The 23,716-nt window shown below is 41.2% G+C and overlaps 1 protein-coding gene and 1 pseudogene across 2 annotated transcripts in view; one reads left to right on the top strand and one right to left on the bottom strand.

Annotated features, from left to right (window-relative positions):
- Positions 1 to 1,062: 1,062 nt before the first annotated feature.
- The window catches only part of Rpa1 (replication protein A1), a 58,892-nt gene continuing 36,238 nt past the window's right edge, over positions 1,063 to 23,716 (bottom strand). The window contains exons 7-17 of one of the 2 annotated variants that reach the window (XM_004857149.4): positions 22,556 to 22,688; positions 20,546 to 20,648; positions 18,761 to 18,829; positions 18,433 to 18,625; positions 18,146 to 18,285; positions 17,613 to 17,761; positions 14,288 to 14,420; positions 11,187 to 11,363; positions 8,525 to 8,632; positions 5,253 to 5,339; positions 1,063 to 3,586 (exon numbers count right to left, since the gene is read on the bottom strand). In XM_004857149.4, coding sequence (XP_004857206.1) covers positions 3,482 to 3,586; positions 5,253 to 5,339; positions 8,525 to 8,632; positions 11,187 to 11,363; positions 14,288 to 14,420; positions 17,613 to 17,761; positions 18,146 to 18,285; positions 18,433 to 18,625; positions 18,761 to 18,829; positions 20,546 to 20,648; positions 22,556 to 22,688 — 1,397 coding nt within the window. In that variant the 3' untranslated portion in view covers positions 1,063 to 3,481. The remainder of the gene's footprint in view (positions 3,587 to 5,252; positions 5,340 to 8,524; positions 8,633 to 11,186; positions 11,364 to 14,287; positions 14,421 to 17,612; positions 17,762 to 18,145; positions 18,286 to 18,432; positions 18,626 to 18,760; positions 18,830 to 20,545; positions 20,649 to 22,555; positions 22,689 to 23,716) is intronic. The other variant, XM_021238213.2, reaches the window with a different exon arrangement.
- Positions 14,415 to 17,617, top strand: LOC110344380 (transmembrane protein 126A pseudogene; annotated as a pseudogene).

The raw sequence follows: 23,716 nt of genomic DNA, 5'->3' as shown, positions 1-23,716 counted from the left end.
CTGCAGGTTATTTTCCTAAAATAAACATGGACTATTTACATAAGAAATAACCACCATGCTGGGTACAGTGGCACACACCTGTAAACCCAACTACTTGGAAGGGCAGAGACAGAAGCACTGCAAGTTCAAGGACAGCCTGGGCAACTTAGCAAGGCCCTGTCTCAAAAATAAAAATGAAATTGGACATGGTGGCACACAGCTGTAATCCCAGATAGGATGCTGAGGCAGGAGGAGCAAAAGTTCAAGTCTAGCCTGAGCAACTTAATGAGACCATGGTTCAAAGAGGGCTGGGGGGGCCGGGGATTTAGCTCAGTGGTGCAGCCGCCTGCCTCAAAAGTGCAAGGTCCTGAGTTCGATCCCCGGTACCAAAAAAAAAAAAAAGAGGGCTGGGGTTGTAGTCTAATGCAAAGGTCCTGAGTACAATCTCCAGTACCACAATAAATAAAAATAAGTAAGTAGAGATGCAGCCCAGCATTCTCTTGAGGGGGAAAAAAATCCAATCAATGGTCCAACTGTCCCCCTCCCATTTTTTTCTTTAACAATACTTAACATCGGCTTAATAATAAACAAATGTGGTTACAGGTTTAAAAAAAAAAATCTAAACTCTATTCTTAAGAAAAAAATTATTTCCAAAGGTGTTTATAAAAGTCATAATTTTCCATGTAAGACAAAAGAGCTACCAAACCATATAACAAGGTAGAGGATAAAACCAAACCTAACCTCTGTTTGAGAGGGGGAAACAATCAATTTACTAGGGGAGCAGTGGCCTTCTAACAAGTGTAAAGGGGGCTGAACAACCTGTTTTACTTTCTATAAATAAAATCTGGCAGGCATATCACCGAAGAAACATAAGTCAATATCAACCTTTATATGCTGGGCTGCCAAATTTCACTTTTAGACAGTTTATTAATTATGTAGTCAATATCCATGGGTTTCATTAGTGTATTAAATACCACGATCAATATTATTTATACTTTTTGAAGACAGGCCACTCAGAAAAAAAAAGTGAGGGAGGGGGACAGGGTTTTGACCCTGTAGTTCAAAAAAGTCAAAACAGCACACTAGAGATTAGCAAGGCTTTAATGGAAAGTATAAAACACTGAAAATATGGACAGAAATCAGATTATTACCTTTTTATTTTTTCTGACTCTTTCACAATGAGACTGGAGGGAATTCAAGAACCATTTAAAATCAGGCAAATGATTAGATTTTTCCCTAATTGCTTAACGTTGATGTCATAGTGTACACAAAATAAACACTGATCTCTAAGTGAAAGATGAGAAATAGAATATGAACAGCCCTTCGAGGTAAACTATATCCAAGAGAATTCTACGAACTGTGGGCCAGAATCTACTTATGCAACCCTCTGAGACCTAAATCTCTTAAAAGCATAACAGTGGAGCCAATTTCTGAGGCTGCTCCGGTGGTGATGTGATTTTTTAGTAGGGAAATCTGTTAAGCATTCTCCCTCAAGAGAGCCCCTCCTCCCTCCCAGTCCCCCTGGAGTTCTAATCCCATCCATGCAGATATGTGGGTTTTGTCACACTGCCGCTGAGGAAGTGTGGGAGTGGCCTAGCATTCTCTGGACACATTCTGGCTGGTCAGTCCTCCTCCCTGGGTAGACAAGGCATACTGGGGAGAGGAGGAAATGCAGGGAGTAGTAGATATAAAAGACCGGTTACCAGACTGAAAGTTAGATTATCATTTCCAACCCACAATTTGTCAATCCAGAACAGGACTGAAGACTATAATTTTCTAGTCAATGGTTTATAAGCAAGGTCATATAGAAAAGAGCTTCCATAAAAATTTTGGTCTAGCCAGAGAATCAAGTGCAACCCAATTCCCATCCTGAGACTAGGGAATGGTAAGGAGGAAGGTGTCTCTACAATCAGCGGTCCACAGAGGGACTCCCTGTCTCTTCTCAACCACAGGAACTATCCTGTATAGGGCTGGCTGGTTCCTCCCCAAAGTGACAGCCAAGGGCCAAACAGACCGGGTGCCACTGCTCTCTGGCTCCAGAGCCCCAGTATGGTGCACTTGCACGAATTAAAAACCAGGGCCAGCAGCTGCAGGCTGACTGCAACCCTGCTTGGCTACTTGGAGATGTGCAGCAAATGCCAAGCAGTGACTGCAGCAACCAGATAGATAATTAATATGATTAGGAACACACAGAGTAAGCATGCTCTTGCTGACTGAAAAGCCCAGTAGCATAATTACTGTTTTCTTACTCACTCACTGTCTGTATACATTTCAAAGCCTGGTTGCTGTTAGACTGCTGTGTAAACATCAATAAAATCCCAAAGTGCCAGACCATCAACATTCTTGGGCACAATGGCTTTTTCTTTTGTGTTTTCATTCTTTTAAAGATGCACTTCAGGGTTGCAAACATTAGGAAAAATGATCTCCAAGCCTTGGACTAATCTGAGTCTGTAATGAGTTAACATCTCTCCCAAGTGAACATTTATTATGAAGGCTAATTAATTGCTTTCCAGTTTCAAGAACCCTTTGCATTGAGAAAGTGGGATTCACAAGCAAAGAATATACTGTTTATTAAAACAAAGCACAGGAAACAAAGGGCTCATTCCTTCAAAATTCTATTTTAACATACCTTTAATCAAGAAACAAAACATAGGGTGGGGGATTTAGCTCAGTGGTTTTGTCGCCTGCCTCACAAGCACAAGGACCCGAGTTCGATCCCCAGTACCAAAAAAAAAAAAAAAAAAAAAAAAGAAGAAACAAAACATAAATGCAAGTAGTATGTACAGGTAGGAAAAATGTACACTCGCCAAACAAAATGCAACATTAATTGAAGTGAAAACTCAAGCAGTGCTTTGTAGTTGCCTGGATGTCCCCAGGGGACAGCAAGTCAATGCTTATCAGCCATCCTCAGAAGAGACAATTTTGATTAATATCAGACCCATCTGACTCAGTCTATTAAATCTATTAAACCCTGAAGGAAGGATAGTCTTCAGATATGAAGATAGGCCTTTGATTAATAATTCTACCCTATTGCCATTCCAAGCATTAATATCTACATGGCACCTCTAGAAAGAGAACACCTTTGAATTCCAGGAAGACACGTACGCTTCCTCAGTATGGGTTCCCCATCATCACTTCCCAGCTCCCCCAGGAGGAACCCAGTTGTAAAGGTGTCACCACTGGAGAAGCAAAGCCCGAGTGACAGTTTATTTCACTGTTTGCAGAGTTAGGGTCAATTACTTGTGACATAATTTCTGCTTGATGATAATGAAACCTTACTAAAATTGACAGAAGCCTGAAAACAGAGGGAGGGACTGGGGCCCTGCTACCTGCTGTGGATTTCCAGATCTGATGGTTTACACCACAGATCGCAGAGGGGAAACTGCCAGCCCACCCCGAGGCTCTGCAACAGGGGCAGAGGTGGGACTGTCGCATGGGGTAGGAAGAAATCGGCTCCACTTCAGCTCCATTTCAAACTTCTGCCCAATCAGTGCTACTCTCCTCACATCACTGCATTTCTTCTGATGTTCATGATCAGCCTTCTGCCGTAGTCTCTATAGTCCACAGGCTTCACGTCCATCACCGTGGCCTTAATTCGCGACTCATCCTTTGAAGAGAAAAGTGGTTTGTGAGTGACGGAAGCCCCGGCATGGAGCAGTGGCAATAACCATCTTTGCTTCTGTGGGTTCAAGGAGCCCAGCAGGAGTGAACAGACACACTAGATCAGAGTTCAGTAATTTCCACAAAGAAAACATGGGGAGCGAGAGCCTAGCCCAGAACTTCCAGGGCTGGGACAGCGGCCAGATGCCCCAAGCACAGGCTCTTTCCTCCTGTCCTCAGGTTCCCAAGCCTCAGAGACCAGGAGGCCTGACGGAATGGACTCTGGGGCATCTCTCCTCTTTACTCTCTTCACAGGGGGAAAGCAGGAGTCCAGAGAGGATAGGTGACTAGCCCAAAGCCACAGGGCTAATTTGGAAAGCTGAGTTTCATCTCAGGAGCAGCCAAGCTGCTGTCAAGGAAAAAGCACCTGCAGCAGAGGAGGAGGACCTGTCTGGGTCCCGTGTCAGCTCTGGGCAGGGCGACCCCTCTGTGTTTCACCTTCCTCCCTGTCTGTACCAGGAGGGGATTAAATGACCCTCCTTATCTCACCCTACTCAGTGACATTATATCATACTGACATTTGATCCCTTGTCTCATTTAATGCTTTTTTTTTTTTTTTGAGGTGCTGGGCATTGAACCCAGGACCTTCACACCAAGCTACACCCTCAGCCCCTTTTTAAAATTTTGAGTCAGGGTCTTGCTAAGTTGCTTAGACTAGGCTTAAACTTTCAATCCTCCTGCCTCAGTCTCCCAGAGTGCTAGGGTTACAGGGCATTTGATGCTTATAATAACAAACACATCTATCAACAAGTACTAAGGTTAGGGTCTGATAATAATCCAAAATGAGTAAACCTTCCAGCTGGCAAGGGTATTGGCAAAATTCTCCCCACTCCTTGTGTATTTAGCTCCGAGGGCGAAACCTAACCTTTAGAGGCAGAATGGGGTGATACCCAGAGGCCACACGGTCTGGCCAGGGGCTCTCACACTTCTGCATGCTCAGTAATTACTACAGACCCTGAAGTTTATGAGTATGGTTACGAGGAAAGCTTAAAAGTTGGACTGCCAGGATCAGAATCTTAACCTTGCACTTGGCAGCATTTGACTTCTGGCTAGAAACCCATTCCCTCAATGCTTACATCTTCACTGGTAAATGGGGGTAACAACAGTTCTAAGCCTGAAGGTAGTGTAGGGATTAAGTGACGTAATACACGTAAAGGATGTAGGACAGTACACGACAGTGCTCAGTAAGTGCCTTATTATGCCACACAGCTTATGATATTATGGACAATTTAAGGAATTTTCAAGGTAATTTTAATAATATAATAATAATAATATTTTCATACACTGATTTTTTTAGAACCTAAATTTATGGGAGATGTGAGTACACTATACACTATTATCTTTGTCAGAATACAGACAAAAAAACAGGTTTTAACAGAAAAGGCCACAGAGTATTCCTGCCTGAGATGTTCAGACAAAACACTGAGTCATCTGAAAATGGAGTAATTATACTTCAGTGCAGGAAAGATTCTGTGAGTACTGAGCACAAGGTGCTGAGCACTGGGCCCGACATTCAGCAGGCGACTCCCCGACATTGACACTGGAATGCTGCTGTGGGGGACAAACCATGACTTTCCACCACCAACCCTTCTGTTCCCAGGCCCTTTACTCACATTGTAGGTCTCCAGTTTGACCCTGATTTTGAACATGAAAGATCGAAAGTTGGCATTCTGGAAAACTTCTTCAAATGCCTGCTCGTTCTATAAAAACAAATATAAAACTTCACACATGGAAACTACTGGGCTACTTAAAAATACCTGTGAGACTTTTGAAAAGATATTGAGAAAATATGGCTTGACATTACTTAGGAAAGACTAATTTACAGGTGATGTTCATCACATAATACTGTTTAAGTAGAACTGTACTAAAAATTAAAACACTCGGAAGTTCTCCCTCAGTATCCACAGGAGCTTGGATCTAGGACTCCCCCTACCCCAAGAGGACACCAGAATCTAAAGATGCTCAAGTTCCTTCTGGAAAGTGGTACAGTATTTGCCCACAAGTGTGCGTTTCTTCCCATATACCCTAAATCACCTCTAGATTACTCTCACACCTAATACAATGTAAACTGTATGAAAGTGGTTGCTATACTGTACTGTTAGGCAATGCTGTCTAGAAAAAAACTGGTACATGTTCAGCACAGACACAATTTCCCCCCCCAAAATATGTTAAATTCACTGTTGTTTGACAGTAATCAAATTCACAGAAGCAGAATGGTGGTTGCCAGGGGCTGGAAAGGGGAGCTGTTTATTTAATACAGAGTTTCAGTTTGGGAAGATGGAAAAGTTCTGGACATGGATCTTGGAAAAAAACTGCACAACGTGAGTGTAATTAATGCTACTTAATTGTATGCTTCAAAATGGTTACAAAGAACTGGGTGTGGTATCACATGCCTGTGCATGCCTATAATCACAGCATTCTGGAAGGCTGAGGCAGGAGGATCACAAGTTTGAGCCCCTGCCCAGGCATCTTAGTGAATCCTATCTCAAAATAAAAAATATAAGAGTTGGAGGTATAGCTCAGTGTGTAGGCTCTGAGTACAAATCTCCAGTACAAAATAGAAAAAAAAAAAAGGTTACATTTATAAATTTTATGTTTAATACATGCAAAAAAAAAAAAAAAATCACCTTTTTTTTTTGGTACAGGGGATCAAACTCGGGACCTTGTGCTTTGCGCGGCAGGCACCGGAAAAAAATCACTCTTTTTTTTAAGTACCGGGGACCGGGGATCAAACTCGGGTCTTTGAGCTTTCAAGGCAGAAAAAAATCACTCTTAACAAACACATTTCTTTTTTCTTTCTTTCTTTTTTTTTTTGGTACCGGGGATCGAACTTAGGTCCTTGTGCTTGTGAGGCAACCAATGAAACCACTGAGCTAAATCCCCAGCCCAACAAACACATTTCTAAGACTTCAATTGTAATGGAAAGATCTGAGGCCTAGCACCTTGATGAATTAAAAATTGGGTGGGAAGGGCTGGGGATTTAGCTCAGTGGTTCCACCACATGCCTCGCAAGCCCAAGGACCCGAGTTCAATCCCTGGTATCCCCCCCCCCCAAAAAAAAATTGGGTAGGAAAATACTCAGAAAAGACTGCAAGTTGTTATATATTCCATTGTTTCAGCCTATCTATGTTTACAGCTACTGGTGTGGTGAGCCAGTGGAGAAGACAGGTAAAGTGGGCAGAGGTCAAGGGTGGTCTAAGGACACCGTCCTCTCCCTCCTTCTCACACTCTCCAACGTTATTTAAGTCTTTATGTAAATTAAAAAGAAAAACGCTTATTTGGTTTCAGTAGCATATGCCTACACCATAAGGTACTTGAGAGGCTGAGGCAGGAGGATCACAAATTCAAGCCCAGTCTAAGCAACTTAGTAAGACCCTGTTTCAAAATTAGGAAAAAAAAAAAAAAGGAGTGGGTGGTAGTCCTGGTGATGTAGCTCAGTGTGAAAGCCCTAGGTTCAATCCAGTACCGTTAAAAAAAAAAAAAGTTTAGAGAGGGATTTGAGAATACATTTTACATAAAAATGCATAAAATAAACTAATAATAACTTTACATAAAATAGTTCATATAAGCCACATAGAACATGAAAATGGTTTTATCACATAGACCTCTTTTTTGTGTTGACAAAAAAAAACTGTTCACTGGACTTTTTCTTTTTTGGTACCAAGGATTGAACTCAGGACCTGGCGGTTGGGAGGGAGGCGACGGAACAACTGAGCTAAATCCCTGGCCCCACTGGACTTTCAATATGTAAATAATTTAGAAAATCACACCAGCTGTCATTGTTGTTCCAGATTAGAGAAAGCCTGGACACATACTCCAAGAACATCATGGTTCCCGAGGGAAGGGGTTCTATATGTCCTCATTCACCAGCAGTAAAAAGTCAAATGCAATAAGCTCATAAAAAATCCTGAAAGGCTACCTAGAGCCTCAAAATCTGATATGAAAATAGAGGACCAGGCAAAACAGATAAAAGATACTATCACACTTTAAAAGTCAGTTCTAGTTATTTCTGTAAAAGGACTTCTTCGGACTATTTTCAGAGATCTCATGGACAATTTTAAAAAGAGGCAGCAGTAGAACCAAACAGAACTGAGGACAGAAAGAACCAAAAAAACATACCAAAGCACATGGCAGTTGTTTCTTTTCTGTTCTGTGGCTTTTGTTAAGTACGCTAAGCAATTTGGAGGATATATATACACACACACACATACATAAATATATACACACATATATATACAAAATTGTATATATATGTATGCATATATGCTTTCACTGATTTTTATATATTTTATTTGAGGAACTATCTTTCCTAAGTTCAGCATAATTAGTAATCTATTTTCAGTATTGAATAAACCTAGTAAGTAAAATGCAAGTTTATAAAAATGAAATGAATGGGTAAAGTTATCTTATAAAAGAAAGTCACTTCTGAAGAGCTGCATCCGATGACTAGAAATTTAAATTCACTTAATGTGAATTTAAACCAGGATATGATCCAATTTTGGGGGAAGGTATTTATTATGTTAAAAAAGGCACATGTAAGCCTTGGGTTAGTTCAGAAGGTGCCTTCTAGTTTTGAGTGACAGCAGGTACCCCAGCTCTGATGACGTAACAGTAATGGCACAAACAAGTGGTTTGGTTTACACCTGTAACATGCATTATTTTAAAAGATTTTTTTTAATACACCTTGTGTCATTACCTCATAGTCAAGTGGATCTAAAATGGACAAAATTAGACAAAAAAAATCAGGTGAGCTCTCAAATAATCATCAGACTGAGAAACAAGATACAACACCCCAAAGAAGCACACCAAAAAATATTAAACAGCAAAAAAGGCTCAGTGTTATGGCACGAGAACTATTACAGCTATAATAAATGATGTGGCCAACCTTCTCTTTCAGTTCCCCAAGATAAGCAGTGTTTTGTCCAAGGATAGCTTCAGCAGATTCCTGGAAACAAGTCACCCACTGATTCTCTTGAAAATCTGCAATATTTGCCTAAAAAACACAACTCTCTATTATTTCAGCAAAGAAAGAATAAAAGGAAGACAGACTAAGGGGGATGGCAGGTTAACTTTCCGCATACATTAAAATTTCCAAGGGGAAAAATATTACCATTACATAAATACACAGTCCTCAATTTATGATGGTTTGACTCAATGGTTTTTTACTTTATATGCAAAAGCATATCTATTCAACCATCCTGTTTTCACTTTCAATACCATATTTTATAAATTACAATATATTCAATAATGCTATAATATAAGCTTTGTGTTAGATGATTTTGCTCAACTGTAGGCTAATGTAAGTGTTCTGAGCACATTTAAGGTAGGAGGGGCTAAGCTATGATGTTCGGTAGGTTCGTTAAATCAATTTTTGGCTTAACTATATTTTCAACTTTTACTGGGATGTAACCTCATTGTTGAGGAACACCTGTACTATAGTCTTTGTAAAAACTGTGGAATATATAATAGAAGTTTCAAGTGTTCTCTGGATATGTCTTGATATGTGATTTCAGATCTCAAAGACAGAGCCTAAACTCCTGCAGATACAGAATCTAGGTACATAGGGCTGGGGATTTAGCTCAGTGGTTCTGCCGCCTGTCTCGTAAGTGCAAGGTCCCGAGTTTGATCCCCGATACCAAAAAAACCAAAACAAAACAGAATCTAGGTACATCAGACCCAGTCCCCTCCCCAGATGCAAAGGACTTCGGACTAAAGGTTTAGTATAAGCCTCCATGGGCAGGATAGGTACTCTATATTTTAAACTGGTGTATATATTTTCCAGTCAACAGGAGAAGCTGCATGAAATGGATCTAAGTCACCACTGAACAGCACAGGCAATTTCAGAGCCAGTGCCAAGGCCCTTCAGCCACCAAACCTACCAAGCAACAGAAAGGAGTAATCAAGTATCTCCAACAGGATATATGGTATAAAATTAATTTGGGGAGGGTCAAAGAAACAAGTGGATCTCAAAGAATCTAGCTGCTGGAGTAAGGCTCTGTAGAAATCATAGTAAAATTTTTTACAGGTATCACTTTGATGATTTTATATATTCATTTTTCATATACATGGGGATTTTACATATAAAATGTGATGATGAAAAATGAGGTGACGATGGCATCACATACTGGTGCTCACACCTACTGTGCTCTGTGTTGTCCTCATAGGAGGCACCGGGCCTCACGCTCTGTAGGCGAGAACAGTAATGATGCAGACACATGAAAAATGTCAAATGAAACAAGTGTGTCGGGGAATCCACAACTTAGCAGTTTAATAGAAAGGTGGTTGAAATTAACTATCTAAAACAATTTCCTTCATCTTAGTTCAATGAAAAGTTTATGAAAAATGTAGAACTTCCCTGCTGAGTCACAACTTTAAGGGGCAATTAGAATGCAGAAAGGATAGGTGGAATTCTTTCTCTTTTTTTTAATCTAAAAAGATTTCTTTAAAATTTATTATGAGTATTCATGGTACATACACACAAAAATGGATAATGTAGGAGGATATAATGAAGAAAATAAAAATCACCCAGAAATAACTACTATCAACAATCTTGTGGTATTTGTCCTCCCAGTGTGTCTTCTGTCTGCATACCTCAAGACCATATAAAACACACCATTTAAAATTTGCTATTTTCAACTAATAAAGCTTGACTATTTATTTAGATTATTTAATAATCCTCATTAGCAGTGGTTTGCAAACACGTTAACTATCAAAACTGCCAAATAATGAATGACTGCTTCAAAGGTCTCCACAGCACCCTACTCTAATTTCTTCAATAAAGAAATTAACCAATAGAATATTAAGGACATTCAAGTTATATCTAACTTTTCAAAATAAACAACAGTGTTAACAACTTTCTGTAGGTGTAACATCTCTGATTATTTCCTTAGAATAAATTCCCGCCATGTGTTTACTATATCAGGAAATAAAAAACATTTTTAAGGCTTCTGATATATTGCTGCCAAATCACCTAGAAAAATGTGAGTGTGCCTTTTTTTTATACTTTTATCATTTACTTTATACCTTTCATTTTAAAGGTTTCTGAAAAAGAAAGCAATCTTTACAATGCAAAAAAGGCAACAATCCCACATCAGTACAGTCACATTCCTCTGAAGTCAGCTCTACTAAGACTAGAAGAACAGATCATCCACAAGAAAACTAAATATAGGCACTGGCTATATATGCACAATTACTGCTCTCCAGAATTGCCATTTCAAATTAATTTATCTTCGTAACAGTTAGCGGGTGAGTGCCACCAATACTGTAATTGTACGACAAGCACAGAAGACTGAAATCATCTGGGGCAACTCAATTCAACTTTCTGGCATTAAAAAAAGCTTTTAGTAGCAGAAAACAGACTGTTATTCAGTTGCCTGAAAGGCCCTTACTTCCTTATTTATAGAACAGTAATAAGCTCTTCAGCACCTACTCATCTGCAAACTTCCTATCATAAACTATGTTGGGTCTGCTGTTACAACCATAGTGCCCGGCACACGGCAGGGATTCAGTAAGCTCTGTGGCAGTTCTCATGTTCCCATTCTACTTACTGACAAGATCATGCGGTATTTGAAATTGGGAAATTCACGGTCACACTTTTCACAGCGGTATAATCCATTCTGCTGGTCAATCACTTTTTTATTGCAATCTTGAGTTGGGCAGGCCTGGTACATACAGTTCTCTTTGCGAAGATACACCACTGTTGCCACAGAGCTGAAATAGTCTGCCTTCAGAAGAAAAGAATGACTTGAGACAGAGTACCACAACTATATTCAGGACTGGACTCAGGAAGCTCGAAGCATGTCCTTACTTACAAGTGATAAGTACAGTACATGCATTCTAATTTTCAAGCTCACAGTGGGACTACAGGAAATCATTCATTCCATAGTTTCAGAAATCACGTGCTGTGTACAAAAGCCACCAAGGCGATAAACCAAGTTCTAAAGCATATAATTCCTTATCAGTAAGTTATTTCTAAATTAGAATTTAATTAATTAAAACAAATTGTTTTCCTCTTTGGCTGAAGACTATATGAAAAAGACTTGCTCCTCCTGGTTATCTGATCCTCCAAAGACCACAAATTTAGGAGATGCAAACTAATGCAGACCGCAAAAATCTAGTGTAGCTATGATCAACCATTCCTCTCATATTAAATAAAACCAAGAATAGTGATTTCTAGGGCCTAGATCCTCTGTTTGTCTAGGTCAGGGGCCAGCAGGCTCTTCCTGTAAATAGTTACACAATAAATATTTTAGGCTTCATGGGCCATTTGATTATACACTCTCTGTTGCAATTACTAAATCTTCCTGGTAAGAGTGCCCACAGACAACATGCTGATGGAAGCATGTTGTCTGTGTCCCAATAAAACTTTATTTACAATGAGTGGGCGGCAAGGTAGATATGGTCTATGACCTTGTTTACCAACACGGGTCTGAGTCATCAAATTTAGCAGAATGCAAAAATATCTAAACAACATCTAAATAAGATTTGCGCCTTAGTAGAGAAGTTAGAGAAGTAAATCTAGGAAGGACTAAGGCACATTTTGGGACGTTTTTGGGTGTGTGTATGTGTGGTTGATATCGGTTTTTACTTTTAAGCCCCATGGAGAGGTTCTCAGATGAATTATTTTTGGTTTGTGTTTAGTACTGCCAGGGAGCAGTTCCCTCTGGGTGCAGCCCAAATTCAGAGCTAGGTCACCAACTGCTGGGGCTTCCTGATGTCTCAGACCAAAAGAGGTAAAACAACGTGGATGTTTAAAGAGTTTGGACAAGTAACTAGCTTAGAAGGCTCCAGGATTGGGGGCGTAGCTCAATGAAAGAACACTTGCCTAGCATGCACAGGTTCTGCATGCAATCCTCAACACACAAAAAACATTTTAAGCTGGGTGTGGTGCCGCGAGACTGAAATTCCAGCACTCAGGAGGACTGAGGTGGGAGGACTGCCAAGAGTTTGAGGCCAGCCCGGGCTACACAGTGAGTTCAAGGCCAATTTGGACTACATAGCAAGTCCCTATCTCACAAAACAAAACAAAACAACCAACCAATCAAACCAAACCAAACAAAACTAAACCAAAAAAGCAACCCCATTTTTTTAAAATAAAAAAATTTGTTGGGATGGTGGCACATACCTATGGGAGGCTGTGAGTTTGAAGCCAGACTGAGCTACATAGCGAGTTCAGGTCCTGCCGAACATACCGAGGCCTTGTCTCAAAACCCCAAAAAGAAACAATAAAAAAAAAAAAAGAAAAAAAGAAAGCCGGACAGAGGATATAGCTCGGTGGCAGAGTAAGGTGAGCACTAAGATGCACTCCTGTAATCCCAGCTACTTTTGAGGTCAAGAAATCACAAATTTAGAGGGCCAGGTGGGCAAATGAGCAAGACTCTGCTTCAAAATATAAAATGACCTGGTAACGCAGTTTAGTGGTAGAATACTTGCCTAACATGTATGAGGCCCTGGGTTCAATCCCCTGTAACACACACATGTGCACAAGAGAAAGAGAGAGACAGAGACAGACTGAGAGGAAAAAGAAAGGGAAAGAGATAAGAGACAAAGGGAGGAAAGAAGGGGCCAGTGTGGTAGCATATGCCCATAATCCTAGCACTCTGAAGCTGAGGCAGAAGGACTGCAAGTATGAGCCCAGCCAGGGCAATTTAGTGACTTAGCAAGACCCTGTTTACGATCCTTCTGCCTCAACCTCCCAGAGTGCTGGGATTATAGGTGTGTGCCACCACACTGGGTTGAATGCCTCATTTCTTATTACACACTGTCTACCTTTTAAATCGGTGCAAGAAAACTGGAATAGTGGCTGGCCCTATGACAGAACAACATAGATCTGTCCAATGTTGAACTCTCTGGGTGTTATATAATAATAGCATTATAAGTTGCTATTGATGACAGTGATGAACAGGGGTGTACAGGAAAATGAGACAGGAATAAAATATACATTGTATATGATGACAAAGGAACAGGGATTGTTATTTGGGGGAGTATAAAAGAGAAATAAACACTTTAAATACTGAACTGCTGACAACACAGGTTAGATCAAGATGGGGAGAGGGTCACTAAACAAATACTGGAAGGGAAGCTCCAACTGAGGTCCAACACCAGAGCCAATCCTTGTAGGGCACAGTGGCAAGTCTGGCCTAGGAGGTGAAAGTACCTGGCAATCACCTATTGCCCGATGCTGAGCCTGACTAATCTGCTCCGCTCAAAAAACGTCTCTGTGGGTTGAGGATTTAGCTCAGCGGTTCCGACACCTGCCTTGCAAGCGCAAGGATCCGAGTTCGATCCCCGGTACCAAAAAAAATGTCTTTGTGATATACAAACACTTCAATTTGCAGGAACAAGCAGACAGAAATATGGGCCTGAAATCAGTTCATACTATCCTAAGAGCTTGGTCATTACTCCTTCTTCAAGTTCCTTCTGATAGTTCTTCACATCTTTCTACCTTAACATATCAGAGTTCCCACTGTTCCCACTGGGAAGCCCGGCCAGTGACTCAGCCAAGGCACCATGCTTTGGGCAGAGCCTCAGGTAAGAATCACAGCTCTGAATTAACATCTGACAGCTGGTATCAGAAACCAGATTTCAAACTCATCCTCCCTTTGCAAGCACTCTATGCTTTTGTAAAGGACGGAGGCACATAAGATACCTTGTCACCTTGGCCCAGGTTCTCTGATTTCACCTCGTATAAAGTTTTCCAGTTGGTGTTGCTTGCTCCTAGCCCCCCACTCTTTAGATCAGAGATGGAAACACCATCTAAGGCTTGTCCTTCTGCATCAAACCTGAAAAACAAATAACAGGCACTTTATGTACTTCCTGCATGCGCTACTTGTTTCTATAGACTAGATACAAGCTCCCTGTCCCCCGCTTTCATATCAGTCACATCCTGCAGGTGAAGTTAGTAATGTATCTTCACTGTACTGAAGTTAAGTCTGCTAAAGAACAAATGTCTTCTCATTTGTTGTGATGCCCCCCAGTGGTCAAGACAAACAGTGCCAAAGTACCAAGGACCCTTGTCCTAAACTGGCCATGGACATCAGAAGTGGCCAGGACCACTGTGGAGCCCTGGTACAGTCCTCTGGGCAGCTAATGCTCACCTCAGTAACAGCTGCATTTTTATCATCACTTAAATGTATTGGAATGGAAAGGAACAGTTAACATATTGTAACAGATTAGGCAAAGATGTTTCCATGGCAGAAAACCTTTTAAGCCCAATCATCTACTCTAAATGATTATGTAACCCATGTAATCTCTCAGAAAATACTATTTGCTTTCTTGTAGATTTACCATTTATTTACTTAGCGATACAGGAGTTTGAAGATGGGGCTTTTTAAAAATTTTGAGATAGGGTCTCACTAAATGACCAAGTTACACAGGCTGGGCTTGAACTTTTGATCCTCTGCCTCCGCCTCCCAGAGTGGTGAGATTAAAGATGGGTGCTACTACTCCTGGCTTAGTGAGATGTTACTTATGCCAATATTAAAGTTAAATTAATTTGTATTGAATTATTATTAAAAATGATTATACATCTTGGTCATCTATCAGTTGATATGAAGTAAAGCAAGCCAGAAGGTGACACAGGACCATACCTGTGGCAGATAGCAGTCAGGCTGAGATTAAAAACACCAAACACGAGGGCCGGGGATTTAGCTCAGTGGTTCTGCCACCTGCCCCCTGCCTCGCAAGCACAAGGTCCCCAGTTTGATCCCTGGTACCAAAACAAAACAAAACAAACACAATCCAGAAGGTGGGTAAGTAAGAATTAGTCCCCTAAAAAGAGCCTTCCAACAGAATGTATTCTGCCCAAAGCTGCAGACAATTACCTTGTCATTCTGTCAGGCAAGCAGCTAAATACAGCACAGTAAGGCCCATAAATTGGTTTCACCACTAGCCACACAGGTTTATGGTTTTGGGGCATCTGTGGCCGAGCCACGTGTAAGGCAGAAATGGCTGTGCCAGGGTGAGAGGAGCAAAGGCTGCAGGCAGCCCGGGCATGGCAGAGAAAGAATGCAGGCAGCACTGAACTTGGGGGGCAGGCATGTAGCTCAAGATGGGAAATCATAAACCAGATGATACTATCAAGGAAAATGTAACTGATAATGGTATCACAACCAGAAAATTTAACCAGCTTCCAGAAACACAGGAGTCTACTTGAACAGGGATCAACATGTGGCCTAATAGCAAACAATCTTTTCCGGTGCTCCTGGCACATGACAGGCTGGTACAGCTGCTGGTTTACCTATGGCGGTGACCATTTTTGTCAGGAAGTGCCTCTTACACAAGTTTTGTAAGTTTACCTCTGGGCACAGGAGATTTGAATTATAAAGCCTGTACCATGACACAGGCTGGACTAGTTGATTTAGTTTTTGGTGGTCTGTACACTGTTTTCTTGGCCATACCTTGGAACAGTGGCCTAGCAGCCAGGTATGAGTCAACCCTGCTACCAGAGAAAGGGAACATCTTAATGTACTGGATTAGAATTTCTAAACATGTCTTTAGATAAATGTTATTGGGCCTTTTACTTCAGACTGTGTTTGCAGCATACTCTGGGTCCAGACCAGTGGTGGTGAACCCATGGCACAGTCAGCTGTTTGTTATCACTGAAAGCTCTAAAAGCTCTGCCATCACTGGTCTAGAAGATATAAACTACTTATAAAGGCTCTCCAGTTACTTGAACTGGGCTTAGGAATTCACTGATTTTTAATCAAATATGTACGCAAAAAATAAAATAGTGAAATTAAAACAACAACAACAAAAACAAGTTTATAGTTTCAAAAACTCCAAGGAGACATTTGCCATCAAAGACAGCTCATCAGGAGTCAAGAGAGCAAGGAGAGAGGCAGCCCTTCTTACAATAAAAATTCCCATCTGTTACAGCCAAGATCTAGACTCTGTAATCCTAGGTGGAGTGTGTGCTACACTGAACTCCTCTTTGATCAATGTCAAGTTATTTCGTTCGGGGCACAGCCATGTCTTTTTATATAGCCTGGGATCACAAATATTGACAAGTAAAATATGAATACCTCAAAGTGGACACACAATTAACCTGGGGTCATGCCCCAGAGTGTGAAAGTATATCAAGCAAGAAGAGCTAACCAAAACCATGGTTATTTGTGGTTCAGACTATTAACAGGCCCTACCTTATAATGCGGTGCAAGCTACCAGAATGGTTAAATAGATACAGGTGGGTCATACTCATGAGGATGGCTTAAATCATGGGAAAATCCAGCAGATGTTTTGTGAAATAATGGTGCTATTGGTTCATGTTAGACTCAAAAACTCCTAGGAGAACGAAATACAGGCTAATCCTTGAGTCACTTAAATCCTAAGACATAGTTAGAAACTGACACATGCCCCCCAATCCTGTGATTATAGCTATACAAATTATTAAGCTTTGGCTAACGTGTTTTCCCTAACCACATCAATTCTGCCCTATCGTGCTTCAGGCTGAAGTGCTCCAGAGCTTTAATGTCTTAAAAGCTAGATAGAGTGAGATTTTTAATAGGCTCTCCTCATCCCTTGAGTGCTTTGGGAATAACAATATAATGCTAACCAAAAGCCCACTGTTTTATCAAAGTCCAGTAATATTCACTAGAAGATGTGTCCAGCACCAGAGACTCCAGGGAGTAAACAAGCACACTGTCCCCTTTACTACTCAAGCCTGGGAGCAAAAGATACCCTAAGCATACAATCCTTCAGCACACACTGCTAAAGCCTGGCCTTCCCTATTTTGTCAGGATTGAGGTCAGCATGCAGCCCTTACATTCTAATTGCCTTCTTCCAACTTGCCAGGTTTGTCATGGGATTAGAGTTTGTCAGTTTCAGGGCTTTAAAGCCATTCTCTCAGAAGGCATATGCCTCCAAGAAATACAGAGACTGCTCCATTCAGTCACAAGGCCTTTTTCTTGGTAGAGTGCTCCTATACTCAAAGCCTGGGGTCAAATAACCCCTTGGTTTAGCTCCACAAAACCTACCATCCACGAAGCTTATAGGCCTCAGGGATGTCAGGATTCATGATAATAGTGCTTGAAGACAGTACAGAAAGGGTCCGTCCACCAAAATCAGAAACTCTGGCTCCTTTTATGGCCATCACAGGCTGTCTAGAACCATCAAATTTGTCAGCCTGCAAAACAAACACCAAACACACAAGTGTCACTGGCAGGAACACACAGAATATTTTGAGAGAAAACAAGCGAAACAGTCAATAGTGGAGTGAATATAATCAACGTATGTAGAACCTATACAGACAGACCTCACAATAAGAATCTTGAGAAATACATCAAAACTAATCTATTAGTACTTTCTTAGAGTTAGAGGAAAGGGAACTTCACTACAGAAAGCTGAAATCACAGCATACCTCACTGAAGTAAAAGAAAGGACTTCAAATGATCACTAAGAAAAAAAAAGATCACTAGGTAGCACAACCCTTTACCACCTACGCAGCTGAAGCCCCACAGGACAAGACAACCTACCCACAGAGCTCTTTTTGTTCACTGCAAGTACTTACATCTTCTCCCCACAGGGTAGCAGTCACCACTTTCCCTGACATGTCCATCAAATAGATATTTCTCTTAGCAACTTCTCTGTTGCTAGACTTCACTGTGATTTTAGTGGCATCTTCATAGCTCTTGCAGATCCCAATTATGTCTAAAAAACAGACACAAGGTCTTAGCAGAAGAGGTCAAGTCTCCTCCCGTAACATCACCAAAGGCTGATGGTAAGCAAGCATCTAAGTTTTGCACCCGCCATACACTGAAAATCATCACCACTCTTTGTCCTCAAATCTGGACTTACCAATAAGTGAATCTTTAGACTTGTTCTCCAGATCACCTATTCCTGTGAAATCAAACTGAACTGTAGGTAAATGATGATCATCTTCACAGGGCACGACAGAAGTCTCATTATTGAAGGTCATCTCATAGTCGTTTTTAACAGCTGTGAACTGTTTGTTAGCAATCTTCAGGGTGCCTTTTGAGAAATAATACACCTGCAAAAAAAGCCAAGCCACCCACTGCAAGAGAGCCCAACAAATCAGACACGATCCTCCAATGGACAGGAGTCTCCTCGTCCTTGTTCTACCATCCAACTTTACTGTGCCCATTCTAAATTGGTATTACTGTACCTTGTTCACTTCAATGAGGGGGAAGAACTTGTCCACTTGCTCATTGAAAGCAGTAGCTCTGATTTCACCCTGCAGAAGTAAGTGAAAACAGGTTAGCATTATGATGTTCGAAGCCAGTTCAAGGAGGGAGCTGTTCAAATCCCCCAAATAGGCTTGGCATGGTGGTGTATGTCTATAATCTCAGCAATTGGGAGGCTGAGGCATGACAATTGTTGTGAGTTTGAGGTCAGCCTGGGCTACATGAGTTCAAGGCCAGCGTGAAACTACATAGCAAGAGCCTATCTCAAAAAACCAAACTAAACTAAACCAACAAACAAAAACACTCCCCAAATTACCTATTCCACTGTTTCAAAAATATTTTAATATATATGCTAATTTGTTTCACTTATACTACTAGTTCCTCTTAGCTCATTAAAAAGAAAGTTCTGTGCTATTATCTGTTTCTTTGTTAAGAGAAACTTTTTTGTCTATGTCCTATACTCTTAAGTAACTACTCTGAAGATAATGATACAGACTATCAACTATTGTTATCTTATTTTATTTTTTCATAAAAAATTATTTTAAAAAGTGACCAAACAAAAAGAAAGAAAGAAAGACAGAAAGAAAGAAGGAAAGAAAGAACCACCCTCCTCAAACAAAAAAACAATTTGACCAGTGAAAAGCAGGCCACTTTAACATCAAGATGACATCTTTGGAGCAGCAGAACAAGCACAAAGGTGACCCACGAAAGGGCTGCAGCATCACAGGAAGCCACATCTTATAGTCACACATTCAAGCTATCAGCTCAGGTGAAACATGAAGTTCAACTAGCTGATCCCATAACTGAGCTTTATAAACCTCAATTTTTTAGACACTGAGCGACACGACTGCAGCCCACGGGGAAGCATGCTGAACCAGGGTGATTCACTGGTTTCCCTCACGCCTGCAACCTAAACAACAGATTATTCCACATTCAGGAGCCACTGCCAAGAATGGCATCACAAGTCCTGTTTTCAAGTTGTTTGTGACTTGATTATCACTTTTACTTTTCTGTCAGTCAAACTGTTACAGATGGATGAGAATCTTCAATAAATCATTGAAATCTCAGCCAACTTCAGATTAGACCAACACTTTGCAGAAAACTTCATTCTGATACAGATTCTGCTATCAGATAGTCAAACATGTGGGGATGTTACACCATCTTCCGGGGGGGAAAAAAAGAAGAAAGGAAAAAAAATTTTCCCTGCCATCTTGGGGATTTGAACAAATAAGAAACATGACGCAATCTGAAAAGAATGCTTGAAGTACATTTAGGAATTACAAACTAAACTAACAAACAGATAAAGCTATCACAGTTCCACAGCTTGGAGATTTTTTTCTCCTACCATCAGGGTTTTGCTTGGTTTAGATAAAGCATATGGAGTCTGTGTGGTCAGATCCCATTTCCCACAAGCCACTCACTGGAAGGTGGCCGTCACCTGTCTCTGGCTGGGGCCCAAAGCTCCACTCTGCTATCAGCAGATGTCACAGCCTGGGCGGTGCCTCTGGCAAGGCAAATTGTCTCCAGCTTCTCTTGCCCATGAAGCGCCTTATACACTCAGAAAACTAGTTTCTAATTTCTGCCACAAATTCTTTCCTTTAAGACCAAAGATTTTATAAATGACTTTTAACCCTCTACCACAGAGGGCGTCGAAGAGCTACAACAAAGGGAAAACCACGAGGACAACCACATGTTTCTCTCTGGCCTACCACACAGGCCAGTTTACAGTGTCCCTCACTCCAAATTCCCATGCATCATGTACTCACACTTTCATCCACTAGTTCTAGAGAGAAAAGCTTCCCTTCCCCTCGAGAATTGCTCCAGGTACGGATCTGACTTTTGTTGGTAACACGAGCACAAACAGTCCACCTAAAAAACAAACAGGTTACATTAGGGTTTGGTGTCTTATTTGGAATAAAGATCAAGTAAGAAATCATCTTTCTATGGCCTTTCTTACCTTATGCATGTTCCATTTGTCAATGTTAGCTGTATTTTAATCTAGCTAATTAAAACCCCAAGATGACATACAAGCTTGACAATTTACAGGGTAAGCAAATAGTAAAAAACATACAAGGTGGTTTAACACTAATTCATTCTCCTGTCAAATAAGTAAATTTATAAGCTCTCTTCCTTCTCAAAAAACCATCACCAAGGCAACGCTATCTCTTTAATGAAAGGTTCCAAGCTAAAAAATGCAGCAATACCAGCAATTATATTTTGTCACTATTTTCAATTATGGGAACTGCTATAACTGGTGGTGTTACGGTTTAGATCTAAAATATTTCCCAGAGCTGGGCGCAGTGGTGCATGTCTGTAATCCCAGCATTGTGGAAGCTGAGGCAGGAAGATTGCCAACTTAAGCCCAACCTGGGCAACTTAGCAAGACCTGCGTGTCTTAAAGTAAAAAATAAAAGGACCCGGGGATGTAGTTTAGTGCTATGGTCCTGTGTTCAAGCCTCTATAAAACAAACGAGCAAACTTCCCCAATAGGCCTACATGTTCAGAGGTGGGGCTTCTGAATGGTGACCGGCTCACGAGGGCTCCGACTTCATCAGTGAATTAACCACTGATGGATTCGTGATTTGATGGCATTATTAGGAGGTGATGGAAATTAAGGAGGCAGGACTGACTTGAAGGGAGTGAGGTATGGGGATGTGAACTTAGGGCCTGTACCTTGTCCCCAGCCCCTTCCTCTTTGGCTCTCAGTCCGTGCTTCCAGGCTGCCATGAGAGGAGCAGCTTTGCTCAATCACACCCTCCACGCTGCTGTTCCGCCTCACCTCAGGCCCAAATCAACAGAGCCACTGAACAAGATGGAAGTGTTGGAGACTGTGAGCCAAAATAAACTTTTTGCTCTTTTAAGTTGTTGTCCTCAGGTATGTCGTCACAGCAATGGAAAGCTGGCTAATACAGGTATCAAATTCCTGCCTCCTTTCCTTTTTTGGTACTGGGAATCGAACTCAGGACCTTGTGCTTACCAGGCAGGTGCAACACCACTGAGCTATTTCCCTGGTCTTGTCTCCTTTCTAATGCACACTGAGTATAAACACAAAGCTACAGAATGTGGAGTTCCTGGGCCACTAAAGAAAAACACATTGAAGCACTGTGACCTTAGACACAAGGCCACTGCAAATGGAAGCTTAAGGTCAGAGACTCAGGCCTGGTGCCCACCCTGAACAGAGGTACTGGGTACATGCATTACCATATTTGCAATTTCACAGGGGATAAAGTCTTCCCTATATTACCAAGTATGGAGGAATAAATAAAAACCTATCTGAAAGAATTCTGAAAAAGAACTCTAATTCTCAACACTTAAATTAATTTTTAATGGGAAAAGTCATACAAGAAATATATGTTTGGTATATATTAATGCAGTTAATACAAATAGTACAGATTATCTTAGTCAAAGTAAATCACAGTAACAATTTTTAGACCAAAAGTCACCTATTTATGGGATGAAGTGCCTTCTGCATTAACACAAGTATTTATTTTTATTCACAAGCCTAGTAACTGAATCATTAAGCAGTAAATAGTCTTAATTTCAAATTCTTTGAAAATAATAAAACTCCTTAATGGCAGACTAGTTTTGTCATTCTTTTTGATAAGAGAGTTAAAAGACTGCTGCGATTTGTACCCTCCTCCACCTCAGAAAAAAAGAAAGAAACCCACATATGTGGTGGTGATCTCACAATTCATGCATAAGCCACACAGAGCCCACAATAACTACTTATACCATTTTCTAGGTACATTCTGCCCTGGTCCTCTGCAGCCACTCACTTGGACTGGTATGGAGTGAGGCTGACGATGGGTACCACTTTGGACTGTGTCCCCCCAGAAGGGTGTAACAGGCCGGTCCCTCCAGGTTTTCCGAACGTCTTTGAGGCACCATAAGCCTTGGGTACAGAGGAACCTTTACAAACACATACACACAAAAGGACAATCATTATTCTACTTAACTTTTTTTTTTTCTTTGGTACTGGGGATCAAACTCTGGTCCTTCCGCTTTTGAGGCAGGCGGTGGAACCACTGAGCTAAATCCCCGGCCCTCTACTTAACTTTTATAATAAGTTTTACAATAATTCTTATTACTGATGTGCCACTGGTGAAATCATACAAAATCAGAAGCAAAGTTTTTCCTTTTCAGTCTCCAAGAAATATGCAGTCAGATACAGACTGAAGCAGGAGTCTAGGAGAGCAAGCTAGAAGGAAGTCTGGGCGCACTGGAGCTCACGATTCTATCTGCTGACTTAAGCCCTGAGGACGATAATGATGGTAACAATCCGCACACTTCTTTTTCTGAGGTCCATTCTCTGAAACTTCTCTTGCATTGTTGGGCAGAGTAAAAAAATCAACTTTCTTGATGGAGAAAACTGATGGCAAATCATCAGTCTCATCCGTTACCCGACTATCATACACAAGGTGCTGGGTTTGATCCCCAGTACCAAAGGAAAAAAAGAACAAAGACCAGGATATAATGGACCTATAGGATGGACACTGGCAGTGAAGGACAACTATCACCAATATCATCTCAAAACACCGCCACAGGGCCGGGTGTGGTGGCACATGCCTGTAATCCAAGCACTTGGGAGGTTGAGGCAAGAGGATTGATGAGAGTTTGAGGCTAGCCTGGGCTAGTGAGTTCAAGGCTAGCCTGAACTGCCTGGTGAGACCTTGTCTCAAAAACAACAAGAACAACAACAAAGAAAACACCACCAGAGGATGGAAAGTCTGTAAGATGATGTTTAGTTGAGAGCATGGTGTGGGAATCGGTTTTTAGTCAAGACATGGAGGGAGGGTGGCCACCATGACGCCCTGCCTCCTTTATCCAAGGCTATGTACCTGCCCTCCACAGTCAAAGAACAGGGCATTGAGCCTATCAGCAAAAGAGTTCTTTTATCCATACACGGTCCATAAAGCTCAACCTCCAATTCAGAAAAC

This window comes from Heterocephalus glaber, unplaced genomic scaffold, assembly GCF_053883595.1.
Source record: "Heterocephalus glaber isolate CG9 unplaced genomic scaffold, H.glaber_assembly_v1.0 deba00001564, whole genome shotgun sequence".
NCBI lineage: Eukaryota > Metazoa > Chordata > Mammalia > Rodentia > Bathyergidae > Heterocephalus > Heterocephalus glaber.
Note: the sequence above shows the minus strand (reverse complement) of the source record. Positions and strands in the feature narration are given on the sequence as shown.